This window comes from Trichosurus vulpecula, chromosome 5 (assembly GCF_011100635.1).
Source record: "Trichosurus vulpecula isolate mTriVul1 chromosome 5, mTriVul1.pri, whole genome shotgun sequence".
Taxonomy (NCBI): domain Eukaryota; kingdom Metazoa; phylum Chordata; class Mammalia; order Diprotodontia; family Phalangeridae; genus Trichosurus; species Trichosurus vulpecula.
In genome coordinates this window covers 248,174,213-248,190,660 of record NC_050577.1, presented here as the reverse complement: position 1 = coordinate 248,190,660, position 16,448 = coordinate 248,174,213, and the positions used below count along the sequence as shown (strand labels likewise).

Genomic DNA, 16,448 nt, shown 5'->3' with positions numbered 1-16,448 from the left:
ATTAATGACAGTTATCAATTATGTATAATTTATACTTTCTATTTAAAAGACCCCATAAACATATCTTTTTTGTTACAAACATCAAGAAAGTGCTAGAATTCAATAGTTTCCTGGTCAAGTACTTATCTAGGGCCAATGACTTTAAAGTGCCAAATGAATGTGCTAAAACTCAAAATTCTACACACACACACACACACACACACACACACACACACACACATATATGAAAATCCTTCCCAATTTCTCACTAAGAAGCAACAGTTATTTCTTTAAAATAAGTTTTGAAGTTTTCAAAGGATAGGTTTCTTTTGTTCTAAATTATGTGGTGTAAACCTTGAAGCAAAATTCAAAAGATTAGTAATGGAGTTCACTGTAGAGAATAGACCATTTCTCTTAGATCATTTTTAATTTTTCTCCTCCTTCCTACTGGAGAAAACATCTCTAGTATTATTCAGGGTTGGCTAGAAATGAAGCCAAGTTCATGGGAAAAAGTGGCTACATTTGCTTACTTTTATTTTAATGTCTGCCTTAATATTCTTGATCTTTCCAAAGACTCTAATGCAGAAAATTCTGAATTTTTGCACTATTGTTTGAACTGTTTAAAATTTTCTTTGTGATAAATATTTTCTCATAAAGAGAACAAAAGAACTACTTACGACACCGAATTCAGCTGGTTCTTACCTGTTTGTAAACTAGTTTTCCATTATATGATACACAAACATCGTTTGTGTTAGTAGCATTTATACATTCGCATGATGAACCATACTGGTCGAAGTTCTTTCCCCAGTCAGCAGCCCCATTGACCAAGCCACAGCATTTAAACTGTGAGGGAAAAAGACAAAGAGAGATGAAAGCTTACCTCTATAACTAGTAGTGCCTATCTTATATGATGTTGCTCATAAGTAACCCCACTCCATCCCAGCTCTTTGATTCATTGTCATTCAACATTTACATAGAAAATAGAGGACTAGTTTGCCTATTCTATAATCTCTGTCTCCATGTCTTTGAATAATCCCTTCACCGTAGAAATCTCAGTCTACTTCAAAACTCAACTAAAGAGTCACTCGCCTTCCATTCAAAGCCTTTTCTAATCCCAAAAGCTGCTAGTGTCAAATGCCAGCCAACCAACAACAAAAAAAAACCCTTTATTTTTATTTGATATAAATTTTGGACATATTTACACATGTGTGTTGCTTTCACCAATAAAATGTAAACTCCTCGAGGGCAGGAACCATTTCATTTTGGTCTTTGTATAAACATTACCTAGCACACTACCTGGCATAAAGCAGGTTCTTAATAAATGCCTTTTGATTGTTCAGTATGTCTCAGAATTTTAAAAAGACTCTTTAGATTATCTAGGCAAATCTTCTCATTTTAGACATTTGATCTAGAGAGATGAAAAGGAACTTGACCGGAGAGAGCTAGAGACAAGAACAAAAATTATTGCTTCTAACTCCCAGTTCAGTGTTCTTTCTATTATGAAATTGTTGATCCTCTAAAGTTGTCATTGGTATGCCCATTCACCCAAATATTGGATTTGGTTTTAGAACACCTGGTTCAGATCCTGACTAAGCCCTTACCAACGCTGTCACTTCAAAGAAACCTTTGAATCTTGGTTTCCTCACATATGAAATGGACAAAATGATATTCACAGTTTTTACATCATAAGGGTGGGTTCTCTTAAGTATTCATTAAGGACAATCATCCTTCCATCTCAGCCTTTGTCTTAACTCCTGTGAGCTCTGCAATTAGCCTGGATCTAGCCTGATATTCTGTAGCCTCCATGCTCCAGAGTCTTCTCAAGGCACCGTGAAGCTGCAGATCTAAGCCTAAGGATACTAGCTTTGTTTGAGAGACTTCTTGTGCTCTGGAGGCCTTTCTAGTATCAGACCCACTTGATTTGCCAGCTCTTGTCTTCCCTAGACTCTACCTTTATCAGCTCTTGCTTACTGGGAATTGGGCCTCTTAGGCCTCATGGAACTCAACTACAGGAATCTTCTCTACTCAAGGTTCCCCACAATGATGAACTCACAAGTCCCAACTCCAAACTACCTCCATGAAATTAATGAAGCTTGTAATAAAAAGTATTAAAATCAACAAACATTACAGTTTTAAACATTACGTATTAATAAAACTTTTGAGAGGCAGCCTTGTATTGTAGAGACCTGGCCTATTCAAAGGTCCTTCCTCTGAGACATGTGACTCTTGGCAAGTCACAACCTTTTAGTACCCTCAGACAAATCTCTAAGATTATGGACAGTAGAATAGTTGCTGAACTACATTGGGAGTGGGGAAAAAAGGAAGAAAATGAACATCTATAAAGCACCTATTCTGTGCCAGAAACTGTGCTAAATTGCTTTTTTTTACAAATATTATTTCGCTTGATCCTTACACAAGAACCCTGTGAGGTAGGTACTAGTATCTGAGGTCGGATTTGAACTCAGGTCTTCCTGACTTGAGGCCTAGTGTTCTGCATGCTGGATGCCACCTAGCAGCATCAAAAAACATTCTCCCAAAGGAGCTTTCCACCCTGATAAAAATCACAGGTCCTGACCAAAATTTTTTTAAAAAAATTTTTTTATTTATAACACAAAGCTGGTTCAATTAAAATTTAAATTAAAAAATGAAAGTATATTTTTTGCAATTACCTTCTTCTAAAGCAGAGGGTCTTAACCTTTTGTGTCATGGCCACCTCTGGTCATAAAGCCCGGTAAAGCCTCAGAGCCCATTCTCAAAATAACATTTTTTTCCATTATTTTTGGGAGGGGGGGAAGGGGTGAGGGAGGCAATCAGGGCTAAGTGCCTTGAAAAGGGTCTCACAGCTTGTAAGTGCCTGAGGTCAGATTTGAACTGAGGTCCTCCTGACTCCAGGGCCAGTGCACCATACATTTTACCACCTAGCTGACCCTCAAAATAACATGCTTAAAGTTATTGAAAGAAATGCTAAATTTCAATTAGAAGCTATTGAAAAATATGTGCTTTTTCCCCATCTACAATTCCCCCACAGAAATCTATCCATGGACCCCTACCATGGATCCCAGGTTAAGAACCCCTGTATTCATCATTTTCAATCTAATTGCATAAAATTTTAATATCCTCTTATGTACAAGGTACTGTACAAAAGATGCAGAGACAAAAATTAAATGATCCCCTCCCTCATCGAATTCCACCTAAAGAAATCATGGATCATAATTACTTATCTTTTTCTTCCATAGGTCAGTGAATTAACATTTTTTAAGTTCCCAGGCACTATGCTAAATACTAGGGATACAAAGAGAGGCAAAAGATAGTCCCTGCACTCAAGAAGCTCACAGTCTAATCAAAAACTATCCTACTATCTGTAAAATGGGCATTCTGATGCTCCTCTAGAAGCAGCACACAAGATGGAAATTGAAAAGCTGAGAAGAATTACTCCTCACTCCCAGGATCTCCAATAAAGCTCTCCAATTACCTGCTTTTGAAAGTCAGCCAACTCATTTTTAAATGATTCCTGTTCGGTAGAATCTTGGCTCAAAGTGCTTGCTTGTTCCTCAAAACTCTCTCTAAATACTTCTTCAATCTGGACAATAAAATAAAGTATAAAAAGTGAGCCACAGCAATGAGACGCACCATGGGTTTGGCTTAGTGTGGCATCATCCATCTTCCATATACTCACCTGGGATTTGTAGACAACGCCTACCACACCTGCAGCAATCTGAAGAATCACTATCAGAAGTAGTCCGATGAAGAACTGGAGAGGAACGCAAGACAGAGTGAACAATGGTCCCATTTCACCCAATAATAACCCAAGGTCATTCTAACCTGACAGTAATGTCACTTCATGGTCAACTCGGGACACTATTAGTCAACAAATGGCATATTACCACACCTGGCATTTTTCCCTTCCTTCCATTTCCCATTTTTTTCCCCTATTTCACTGCTCAGTAATATTTTGACAAAAGAGGAAGGCATTGAAATAGCATAGTATTTTCCCCCCATTTCACTGTTTAATATTTTGACAGAAGAGGAAGGCATTGAAACAGCATAGTATCTGGCCCATTGTAAGGGCTTAAAAAATGTCTGTTGATTGATTGAACGAAACCAAAATGCACTTAGATTTCCTTACCAATTCTAGGAATGGCTTGACAAAAAAGAAGGTTGAAACTGTAGGCCAAAGTTTGGGGATTAGATTGTAAAAATGAAATCGATAGATATGCCTCCTCCTCCCCCCACATGCCAACCTTTCTCCACGTCTACACAGCTCATGAGAATGAGGCAACCCTGAGTCACATTTACATAAAAACTTGATACTAAATAAAATAAAATTTAAACATACCTTTTTTTCCCCCTAGGGCTTAAAAAGGTACAAAAGAAAACCGCAGAGCCACTTCCCCCTGAGTAGGCTTTGTTCCACCAGAAAAAAAAAAAGCAACAAAGCCTGCCAGCTGATGAGTTTAATTTAACTCTTACCTTACCTACATCATAAGTCCTGGAACAATAAGAAGTAAATCTTATAAGAGACTTTCTTTTGGTGGAAAAACAATTAATGTACTGCTAAATTAATATGAGGCAGCTAAGTGGAGCTGTGGATAGAGCTGGGCCTGGAGTCAGGAAGACTCATCTTCTTGAGTTCAAATCTGACCTCAGATACTCACTAGCTGTGTGACCCTGGACAAGTCACTTAACCCTATTTGCTTCAGTTTCCTCATCTGTAAAAGGAGCTGGAGGAAACCTCAAACCACACCAGTATCTTTGCCAACAAAACCCCAAAAGGTTCCATAAAGTGTCATACAATGGAAAAATCACTCAGCAACAGCAAATAGAGCAGGAAGTGAACCACAAGTGGGATCAGAGAACCCAGAATTGAATCTGAGCTCTGACATTTATCACACCTGAGATTCGGGGCCTTCAGGTTTTTCACCTATAAAATGAAGACAAGGGACTAAATGACTTGAGTTCCCTTTTAGCTCTAATTCTATAATCCCCTGATCTCCTAGAAATGACTCTACCTTTCTCCCTCCTAAATTACATCTTATCAAGCTTGCCACAATATTCTAGACTCTCAAGATCTCTTTTTAAACAGCATAGGCTGAAAGCAGTTGCTGATACAAATGGTCCTCACCCAATTGGCGAAATACTATTGAAAAAGGTAATAAATGTTTACATAGCACCTACTACGTGCCAGAGATTGCACTAAGCACTCTTACAAATTTTTCCTCATTTGGTCCTTATGACAACCTTAGAGGTACGGGCTATTGTTATCACCATTTTACAGCTGAGGAAACTGAGGCAAACTGAAGTTAAGTGATTTGCCCAACACAACACGACTTGTAAGCGTCTGAGGCTAGATTTGAACTCAGATCTTCCTGATTCCGGGTCCAGCACTCTATCCTCTACACCACCCAGCAAGACCTGGGAACCGGAACCAAAGACAGTTTTCACAGGTCTCTGTTCCAATAATCTTTCCATGTGAAAGATCTCCTCAGATATCTCAACTTCCACGTTCCATCCTTAAATACAAACATAAATATTGCATAGATCTTGGTAAGATTCCTGAGGAAAGAAAGATAAGCACCATCAGACTTCCCAAAATTCAGCACAGAAACCAGGATCTTGAAACCTACCAAGAGCAGCATGCAACGACTTTCTCTCATAGCACCGCAGCATCCCAGGAAACCAAGGACCATGATAATGGCACCCACAGCTATCATGAGATTTGCAGCAGCATTTAAGCTGCCTGCCTCTGCATGTGCGTTAATGAGCTGGAGACAAAAGACAAGTTAATCACAAGATAGCTGTTTCCTTAGGTTATTCCAATGATGAATAATTTGCCAACCATGCTCCCCAACTCCCCACAAATAATTTTTTTTTTGCAGTAGGGGAAGGCTGGGCAATTGGGGTTAGGTGATTTGCCCAAGGTCACACAGCTAGTAAGTGTGCCAAGTGTCTGAGGCCAGATTTGAACTCAGGCCCTCTTGACTCCAGGGCCGGTGCTCTATTCACTGCACCACCTAGCTGCCCCTCCCCCCCCAAATACTTTTAGGCAGCTAAGTGGTACAATGCACAGAGAGTTGGACCTGAGGTGAGGAAGAACCAAGTTCCTATCTGGCCTCAGACTATTACTAGCTGTGGAACTCTGGGCAAATAGCTAAATCTCTGTATGCCTCAATTTTCTCATTTGTAAAAAAAATTAGAACAACCTCACAGGGTTGTTGTGAGGATAAAATGAGATATTTGTAAAGCACTTTGCAAACCTTAAGGCATTATAGATAAATGCTAGTTATAATGTATCATAATTATCATCATTACTAGAGTTGAATAGGAAAGATGCATTGGCTAGGAAAGCTTTGAAAACAATTTCACTATAGCTAATATAATTTTTAGTTCATATGATTTGTGACTTGCAGTTGTATAATAGGCCAGTTATACACTCAAATTGAGCACAAGGTCGAGATTTGGTGACATTGAATCCATGAATTGGTTAGCAAAATAAAAAAAAAATCTTTTACAGAGAGACCTAGGCAATATAGTGGATAGAATGCCAGACCTGAAGTCAGGAAGACCTCAGTTTAAATCTAGCCTCAGACATTTACTAACTTGTGTGACCCTGAGTGAGTTACTTAAACCTTGACTCACTAAGTCATGAGACCTATTCAATTCCCTTTGGGCCAAAGGACTGGGAAGAACTCAAGTGATCCCAAGAGAAAACCATCTAGCCCAATCTTCACTCTTTGTCATTGTCATCCCAGTATCTAGCATAGTAACTTTGCTTGTAGTAAGCAGTTAGTAAATGCTTGTGGGATTTTAACTTGAAGTAAAGAAACTGAGGCTCATGAGGTAGCTTGTCTAAGCTTGCAAGTGAAAGAAATTGAATTAGCACCCAGATCTGCTCTCCTCTACCACCATTTTGTATGCTACATAAAATTCATGGTACATTTCCCTTCAAGGCATTTTTGCACATAAGTAGAAATTCTTTTCAAAATACCGTAAAATTTCCCTTCCCTACACCTTGAGAATCTATTGTCCTAAACATCTTCCATCAGTATTTTATTTAACCTTTAAAAAAAATTAAATCATGCCTATGGTTTCATTGGTGTTTCATAAGAGTGAATTTCCAGTGAAGAATTCTTTCCACCAATGAAGATTCGCCCCTGTTCTAGGTTTCACTGACAAGTAACTTACCCAGAATCACTCATTCAATATGTGTCAGAGGCAGGCTTTGAACCCAGGTCTTCTTGGCTCTAAGGCCACTTCTTTTATGCCACACATAATTTCACAAAGCCTTAATATACTTAAGAATTGCTTTTGTTGTTTCTTATTGTGGTTGTTGCTACCAAAAATGGCACTTTACATATAAAATTTGTGAATGCCTTTTAGTCTTTCCCTATTCAACAGCCGGAGAAGAAACATGGTATGGGGTGGGAGCAGGGAATAAAGAACAGTAAGTTAGGTTCTCATCCCACTGGCCTTTTATCTTGGTATGTGCTTTTGCATTTATCACCTGCCTCTCCTCAACCCTGGGCCTCAAGGTTCTTATCTAAAAAAAAAGATGGGTTTCCCTAGATAATCTCTATTGTCCTTTCCTCCGTGGAACACCAAAACAGCCAAAACAGATTTTTAGCAAGAATGTACAATTAGATTAATTCTCATGTGATGCTAATGACTGGTCGTCACCTCATTAGAGTACTGTCTCTAATTCTAGGGTTTCCCTCTTGGGATGAGTATTACAGAGGAGCAATGAATGGGAATTGGTCTAATTAAGAAACACAACTTACTCAGAAATCATGAGTTTAACTTTCATTTGACTTGCTAAAATTGTGGTTGGTTAAGTACTAGCCATAACTTTCTATGGAGCTGGAAGGTCACCTGACCCCACAGAGAAATTTAGGTGTTGAGAAAAAGGTTTTTTAAAAAAAGGTGTTGACTGTCTCTACTTTCCTACTCTTAAGCAAAGTTTAAAGAAGAGCTAGTAGAATGGGAAGGATGAATACAAATAAAAGTGGAAAAGAAAGCAGAGGCTTACTCCCAAAGAATACCAGGAGTATTTTAAGTTGTCTTTTGACAACCCTGTTTCCATGCTCCCATATAAAAGCATGGGTCTTAGAGCAGTGCAAAAATTTCTAAGCAAGAGGATCTGAGTTAAGAGGTGGTCAATGATCATCAGTTCAAGATGTCCTGAAATTAAGGAAGCTGTATCAAAGTGAAGGTGAACTGTTTGGTGTTTATGGAGGTTGGGCCTGAGGGAAAACAAAGAGTCTCTTGGAATATTACCAGCCAATAAACATTTATTTTCACTATTGTCTGCCATGCAGTGTGCTAAGCATTGGGCATACTGAAAAATAGACAGTCTCTGTTCTCAAGTTGCTGTATCATAGTTTTAAGAGAGAGACAACATGCAAACAACCATATACAAATAAGCTACATACAAGATAAATTGGAAATAATTAACAAAGGGAAGGCACTGAAATGAAGAGGGATTAGGAAAGACTTCCTTGTAGAAGCTGGGATTTTAGCTGGGACCTGAAGGAAGCCAGGAAATACAGATGAGAAGAAAAATCGTTCCAAACGTGGGGGAACCATAAAATTTGTGTCCTAGAAACTAAGAAATTCTCCATCTCCACCTTTCTTTTTTCTCGTGATTCCTGATTTTATATCAGTCTATCTTTCCTAAGTCCCTACCACTTTAAAACATAACCTTTTTTACACACAAGTTTTGTTTTTTTTTTAATTCAAATAAAACTGTATTTTCTCCACCAAAATCTGTTCAGCAGCAATTGTCTTAGTGTGGACTTGCTGCCCTGTTCCTAGAGGTTCAGCTTTAGCTCAGTGGTGGTCATGAACATCACATGACAATTAATCTAATTCTAGATTCGAAAAATCTAAATTGGTGTTTCATAATAGAAGGAACATTAGAGATTATCTGGGAAAACCCAACATTTTTTAGATAAGAACCTTGAGGCCTAGGGTGGAGGAGAGGCAGGTGACAAATGCCAAAGTACATACCAAGCAAGTCACAGGCTCACAATGTGATGTACTAACAGACCAAAGAGAAAATTTGTTCATTAACAAGAACTAGTGGGGGGAAAATAAAAAGAACTGGTGGGGGAGGAGGAAGTGATTAATGTTTTCATATTATTAATATCTCCCATTAAAAAACAGCCCAATTATCTCCCATAAGCCAAAGCCCCACCCCCCACCCCCTAGTGGAGACCTGTTATCTCTAGGATATCTGTCATTTCTAGGATAGTTATTGATTTTAAGTTAGCCCTCCAACCATTTTCTTTACTCTATAACCTTCAAGTGCCCTGCCCTACACTCAGACCCAGCACCTAAGACCATCAGGAAACCAGGATTGCTGGTGTAAATAGAACCATCATTATTCAACCATCTCCTGTAATCTGATATATCAGTAAATACACCCTCTAGTTCTGCCTGGATAACTAAGTGGCTGATGGGCCTGGATCTGGGAAATACATGATTCTCAGGGCCAAGATGGAGTACAAAAAAAGTTGGATAATGTATAATATCCTCTCTATTCCCTATTGGCATCTTCCCCAGCAAAGGGACTTGGGAGTAACCATTGCTTATATTTCCATAGGTTTCTTGAGGAAGATTTTATATTTCCAGTTCAACCCAATATAATCCAATAAGCTTGTAATTAAATACCTGCCATCGTGCTAGGTGTTACAGATGGAAAGATAAAATGAAAAAATCCCTGCCCTCAAAGGGCTTATATTCTACTTCAGATTATTTATGGAAATTATGGTCATCAAAATGGACCATTCCATGGCCAATGTGTTCCTCAGGTCTGTATTATTAGTACCATGTGTCATTGGTGTGTTTTCAACATTCAATTACTACTTATTAGTAGCCAGCATTTATATAGTGCTTCTAAGTGTGCGGAGTGCTTTACAAATGTTATCTCATTTCATCTTAATACAACCCTTGGACGGTAGGTACCCTCCATTTTACAGATGAGGAAACTGAGGCTGAGAGGTTTAAGTGACATGCTGTGGGCCACACTGATGTCAAGTGACTGAAGGCCACATTTGACTTCAGATCTTCCTCTCTCCAGGTACAACACTCTATCCGCTACACCGCCTAGCTATGTATACAAATATGACTAGGATAGGCAACTGAGTTAGGAAGACAAAAATGACATTTGTCCTCAAGAAGCTTGCATTCTACAGGAGCAGGGAGGGCGGGTGACATGGAGTTAATACAAAGTAAATGTGAAATAATTGGGACTGGGAAAAACACTAAACGTTAATGATCTCATGGAGATGTCACTTGAGCTGGACCTTGAAGGCAGACAGGGATCTCTTCCTTTTTTCTTTCCCCTTTTCGCCCCTTGTTCCCTTGACCCAGACCATCCAGCCCCCATTGAGTGACCAACTACAGGCTCTTGTTCCCAAACTTCTTGCACATTCTCCCCCTCCTTCCTCACTTTTGGATACCCACACCAAATAAAATAAAAATTCCAGTGCCTAGTACAGTACCTGTGCATAGAATGTTCTTAATAAAGGCTTCCTGGAGGAGATCTCACCTATTTGTTAATATTCAGAATAGAATTTTGCTCTCAGTCATTTTTACAAACAAGAATGGAATAGTTGGCCGGTGGTGGGGGAGGAGCGGGGGGTGGGAGATTTAACTTACTTTTTGCCCTTGGTCGCTGACACGTACGTATATTGATACTCCCAGGATGACACAGCCACATACCTAGAGGTTGAAGGAAAAATGTCAGGTTAGAGTAAATTGATACTTAGGATCAGATCTTTAATTTTACAGCTAGGTCTTACTTACTGGGAACCAGAATCTCCTGATGTGGTTGAATTATTCAAATTTACACTGTGTATTTCCTTTGTGCTGGAAGTAATTATCATATTTTACATATAATTTCAACTTTGTACAGTGCAAATTCTTTTACTTACTACCATGCCCAGGGGAGTTAGTTATACACACTAATCATGACCTAGAATATTCTAGGGAACTCCTAGAAACAGAAAACTTCCTTACAGTGAACTAATCAATGAAGGGCAGAACCTACTTTGCAATACTCTTAAAAATTATCTTTTTTTTCAAATCAAAAAAAATCTGTCTTCCCTCCCTCCCTCCCAATACCTACCCACTCCCAATTCATAATGAAGTAAAAACAAACCCCCAATACAAACATATATAGTCAAGCAAAACAAATTTTTCCATTGGACAAGTCCAAAACATCATGTAGATCTCTTTCTGCATTCAGTCCTTCACCCCTTCTCAGGAAGTGGATAGCATGTTTCATCGGCAGTCCTCTGGGACCATAGTTGGTCATTATGCTGATTAGAGTTCCTGAGTCTTACAGAATTGCCAAGAGCTCTCAGGGCAAAGTGACTTTCCCAGGATCACGCAGCCAGAATGTTGTAGAGGGCAAGAATTGAAAGCCAACTCTATCCACTATGCCACATTGCCCCTAAGAGGAAAATCATCTTCTAATTCTATGGCATCTAGCTACTGCCATTACAAAAGCATGTCCTTAAATAGAGGCTATAGTCAGATAGATTACAGATTCATTAATGACTATATGTGGAGTTACGACCTATTGATGTTTCTGTGCTTCATATACAGTTTATGTATCTGTGGAAAGAAAATCATCTCAAACTGAAATGTAAATGTGTGTATACAGATATAATGTTACATATGTTATATATGTACACATCCACTCATTCACACATACACACACACACACTACAGGAATTGGAGTATGGAAAAATATATTTTTGAAATATATATATATATATGGAAATAATATATTTTATATATAAATATATAAATTATATTTATTTTATATTGTATGTTTTGCACTAATATATATGTACATAAATTTCTGATGCACACACTTCAATTCTAATACCATTTTTAAGACAGTACTAAGTCAAAAATAAGTTCCAGCCACTTAAAGACAACATAGTCTTACTAATCCCCAAGGGTCATCTCCAAGGAGGTTTTCCAGACCAAGGATGATATGAGCTGACTAATTGCCAACTATGCATTCCTGATGCAAAAGGCAGGGTGCTGTTTGGAGAAGGCAGGAGACAGGAGGGTATTTACAAAATTTAGTGTTAAGTAACTAGAATATTAGTTAAGGTTTGTGTATTCCAATAAAATTAATGCTTGCATTTTTTGTTCCCCTCTTTCTTTCGTCCTAGAACTTACTTGTAAAAGAAACAATGAGGAACAGTACTTAGTCTTTAATTCCTAAATGACTTTAGCAGATTATTTCATTTGGACCACAGCCACTATATAAAATGTAAAACACATTGACTTATTTTAAATAAAATTCTTGTATTTGGCAGAGCAGGGTGAGTTAAGATGTATATTATGGCCTGCAAAAAATGAATAAATCAAGGAAACTTCATTGGTAAGAGATTCTGAGGTGTCTGTTGAAGTACAAGGCAACAGGCAGAAGCAGCCAATATACTACAGCTGCTCTGGTCTTGTGACCATGCAGATAGGAGAAATAGGAAGCTAAAATTCAGTAACTTAATGTTCCCTGACACTCCTCCCTCCCTAATGGAACTCAATAACTATGATCTATAATTTTTGGTTTTAAATTTTATATCTCTATGTTTACTTCATGGTAACACCGGCAAAAAGCTTTTGCAGTGCCACATTTGTAGCCATAATGGCTTTTGTTTTCTTTGAATGGCTCAGCTTGCCTCATTGAGCCTCTGGACACTGGGGCTTGCTCTTCCGGGGCAGGACCAGAACTTCCTGTGTGATGAGTCATGGGGCTGGCTGAGGGGAGGTGTTAGCTCCAGAACCTGGTCTACCCTAGGGGGAGGAGCCAACTCAGGAACCAATCGGCCCTGGTCATTTGGGCGGAGCTTGATGATGTCAAAAACCCTATAAGAGGGGAGAGGACAGCTTGAAGATTCTTCTCTTCCTTTTCCGGTTGGAGCCAGCGACAGTTACAACGACAGTTACAGAGGCAGTTACGACAGTTACGTCAGTTACAGCCACAGCGACAGACACAGCTGAAGCAGGAGCTGCCAGTAGCAGAGCTAACCTACGGGAGAAAGCTGAACAAAGACTTCAGGCCATTACAGCGACAGTTACAGCGACAGTTGGAGCCAGAGGCAGTTGCAGAGGCAGTTACGACAGTTACGTCAGTTTCAGCCACAGACACAGCTGAGGCAGGAGCTGCCAGTAGCAGAGCTGACCTACGGGAGGAAGCTGAACAAAGACTTCAGTCCAGTGGGTAATCTTATTACCATAAAAGGGGGAAACATGATTTTGCTTTACGCAATCATGTTTCTCTGTAGCCTCCTGGTTACTCTTTCAAGGCGTACTTATTGGGCCTGGAAGATTATGATCAACATATCAAAATGGGGTTGCTGGTTCATGGGTTGGTTACTGTTGAGCCTAAATAAATGTTTTGATTCTTCTGCCTTCTACTTTGAGAGTTTCTTATATCCGGCGGTTCCGAACCTTTCAGACATGTTTATGATCCTCTTTGAGATTATAAACTCGGCCCTCCTGATACAACATTCTAGGGGGCTTCAGAGAGGACCCTACTGTTTCTACCTTGCTGACCCCCCCCCCACACACACACACCCATTTGAGGAGGCTTAGAAATAGATATGCCTTTAAACTCTTAGGATCCTAGCTTCCACCACCTTCCATTTCTTTCCTTAAAAAAAAAGCAACAGAGGGGTACAGTAGATAGAGCATCAACCTCGTAGTCAGGAGGACCTGCGTTCAAATTTGACCTCAGACACTTGACACTTACTAGCTGTGTGACCCTGAGCCAGTCACTTAACCCAGATTACCTCATGAGGGAAAAAAAAAAGATGTTCGGCTTTTTTTAATTCTGAATCTAAACACAAGACAAGCAGAGACAAAGGCAGAGAGTCATAGAGTTAGAGACAAGTAAAGACAGACAGACAAAAATAGAGAAACAGACAGAATTCATATGTACACAGCGAAACATAAGGATTGAGTCTCCATTTTATACCCTGCTTCAAAAAACAGCACGTAATAACTCCCTTCTTTGCATTCTTAAAGACTATTTCAATGGTCCTCTTTTGAGGTTGCATCAGCTTTGCTAATCCTTCCTCACCCCCTACTCCCCAATTAAACAAAAGGCAGGATTTGAACCTAGTTCCTCTGACAAGAGGCAGTGTTCTTTCTACCGTAACAAAATAAAAATCCTCACATTTTTAAGTTAAAATCAAATTTTTCAATTTTCAAATTTTTGAAACTTAATATTTTAAAATAATTTTACATTTGGATACAGCATAAAATTGTAACATTTCCAACAAGATCTATTCAAACGAGCAATTCATAATGAACAAAATGGGAAGTGGTTCAAGGAAAATATGGAAACATGGATTACCACCATTTCTTATGGAACTTTAACTAATAAAAATCAGTCACCACAATGAGAAGGCCAAGAGAGCCTAGAAAATGCCACAACTAGCAAGCAATTGATCTCCTTCCCAGGGAGAAAAATACAGTAACCAAGAATGAAAAATGTTAAAACCTCACAGAGAAGAATGATAGGAAATTGAGAGGAGTATTTCCTCATAAACAAGTGGAAGGAAAAATGAAAATTGTAGAAAGCTTAGTATGGGATTAAGGTAAGCTAGATCATCACAAGTTATACATTTGAAGATTAACAAAGTAGATTAAATATGAAACAGACCTGTCAACATTTCTATAATCAACTCTTTTCTTCATCTGTGACAGAGGACTACAATATTTTACTTCTCAGGCCCAGATATAATAGAAAAGTGGAAATGGTCCCTTAAAAAAAGGACCTAAACTAGACTAAATATACACAGTTAACCCATGGTAAATGTGGAACAATTTTGAGGACACTGCGGGACAGATTCTCAAAAATGAAACTGAAGATGATGCCAAGAGATTGGGAGAAAGTTATATATGGTATTACTACAAAAAAGGGTGATAGATAATATCAATTAAATACTGATGTATATAACTACTATTTTATAGTGATAAAAAATCTTTATTAGACTAATATATATATATACATATATACACCAGCTATATCTTTGATGAAAATATGAAGAGGCAGACTTTTGCAAATGACCAGACTATAGACTTATTTTCACACAATTGAAAAATAAAGAAAATAAAAGATCTTACTATTATTATTTTAAAGCTATTTAATTGACTAGAATGAGACACATCTTTATTCTCCTCCCACTTACATTAGCAATTCTATTCTTTGAAAACATGGGAAAATAAATGTAATCCAATAAGATACCTCTCATGGACATTATAAGATCTCACAAGATTCCTTGACAGGAACAAATAAAAATGACATCTGGGGTAGAGAACCAAATGGAAAAATTCTCTATATGTGGTATAATATTCCAAATATTCGTGTTCGTAGATGACATTGTGTTATTTGCACTAAGCCTTAGAATACTGAGAAGTTTAAAAAATGAGATCTACAAATACTCATGAGTGTTTAAACCAATGTTAAATCCATATAGGAAAAACTAAGTACATGGAGACTGCTTACTCTTGAGCCTACAATATGCAGTTAGGTGGACATCTCTTAGACCTGATCCATCTGTAAGTGTAATTGGACAGACAATGACAATGAACAATAGGCTGGGCCCAGTTAGAATTTAATAGGATGAGATGGCTTTAGGGAAATTGTGCAATGCTTTCAATGATTCTCAAGTTGTTTTGTCTTCTTAAACAAAAACCTATCTTTCTTTGTTTTTTTTTGCAGGGGGTAAGGCAGGGCAATTGGGGTTAAGTGACTTGCCCAAGGTCACACAGCTAGTAAATGTGTCATGCGTCTGAGGCCAGGTCTGAACTCAGGTCCTCCTGACTTCAGGGCCAGTGCTCTACTCACTGCACCACCTAGCTGCCCCAAATCTATCTTTCTTAACATCAAAATTCTTTGGACTATTCTCTATGGCTTTGAATCTTTTTACACCATAGTCTGTAACACATTAAAATTGGGGAGGACCCAAAGGGGTAATAGAAAGGTGCATGGTAAGCAGTATGTTATAAATATTGACCCGTATACAATAAATGTACTTAAAAAAAATAAATGTACTGAAAAAGATATCTTCCAGGAGATGAACAATTGGGAAATTGCATAACCAGAGTAGGGGATAACATAAGCATGAGTGATGAGTGCTGCCCTACTACTACCAGAATAAAGTTAAATGACCTAAAAGAGGTCCTCCATCATACTCAATAGACCCCCTATTGAGGACTTATGAAAGCGCATAGACAAGAGTCACAGAATGAGAGCATGAAGAGATTTTGATTTACATCATTAGAGGGAGTATCCACAGGGATGATATACACCCACTGAAGTCCTGAATAAAACAATTTTTGTTTAATCTCTTAACAACTTTGAAGATCAAACTACGCAGAAAGGTAATGAAAACAAGTATTTTTCCTTATTTATGAGAACTTTCAGTCTTGATAGCCATTGG

At 38.4% G+C, this 16,448-nt stretch overlaps 1 protein-coding gene across 1 annotated transcript in view; it reads right to left on the bottom strand.

The window, feature by feature from the left end:
- Window positions 1–16,448, bottom strand: part of TSPAN8 (tetraspanin 8) — a 41,412-nt gene that overhangs the window by 13,132 nt on the left and 11,832 nt on the right. Inside the window, exons 2-6 of the mRNA XM_036761211.1 lie at window positions 10,636–10,698; window positions 5,604–5,741; window positions 3,656–3,730; window positions 3,452–3,559; window positions 682–822 (exon numbers count right to left, since the gene is read on the bottom strand). Coding sequence (XP_036617106.1) covers window positions 682–822; window positions 3,452–3,559; window positions 3,656–3,730; window positions 5,604–5,741; window positions 10,636–10,698 — 525 coding nt within the window. The remainder of the gene's footprint in view (window positions 1–681; window positions 823–3,451; window positions 3,560–3,655; window positions 3,731–5,603; window positions 5,742–10,635; window positions 10,699–16,448) is intronic.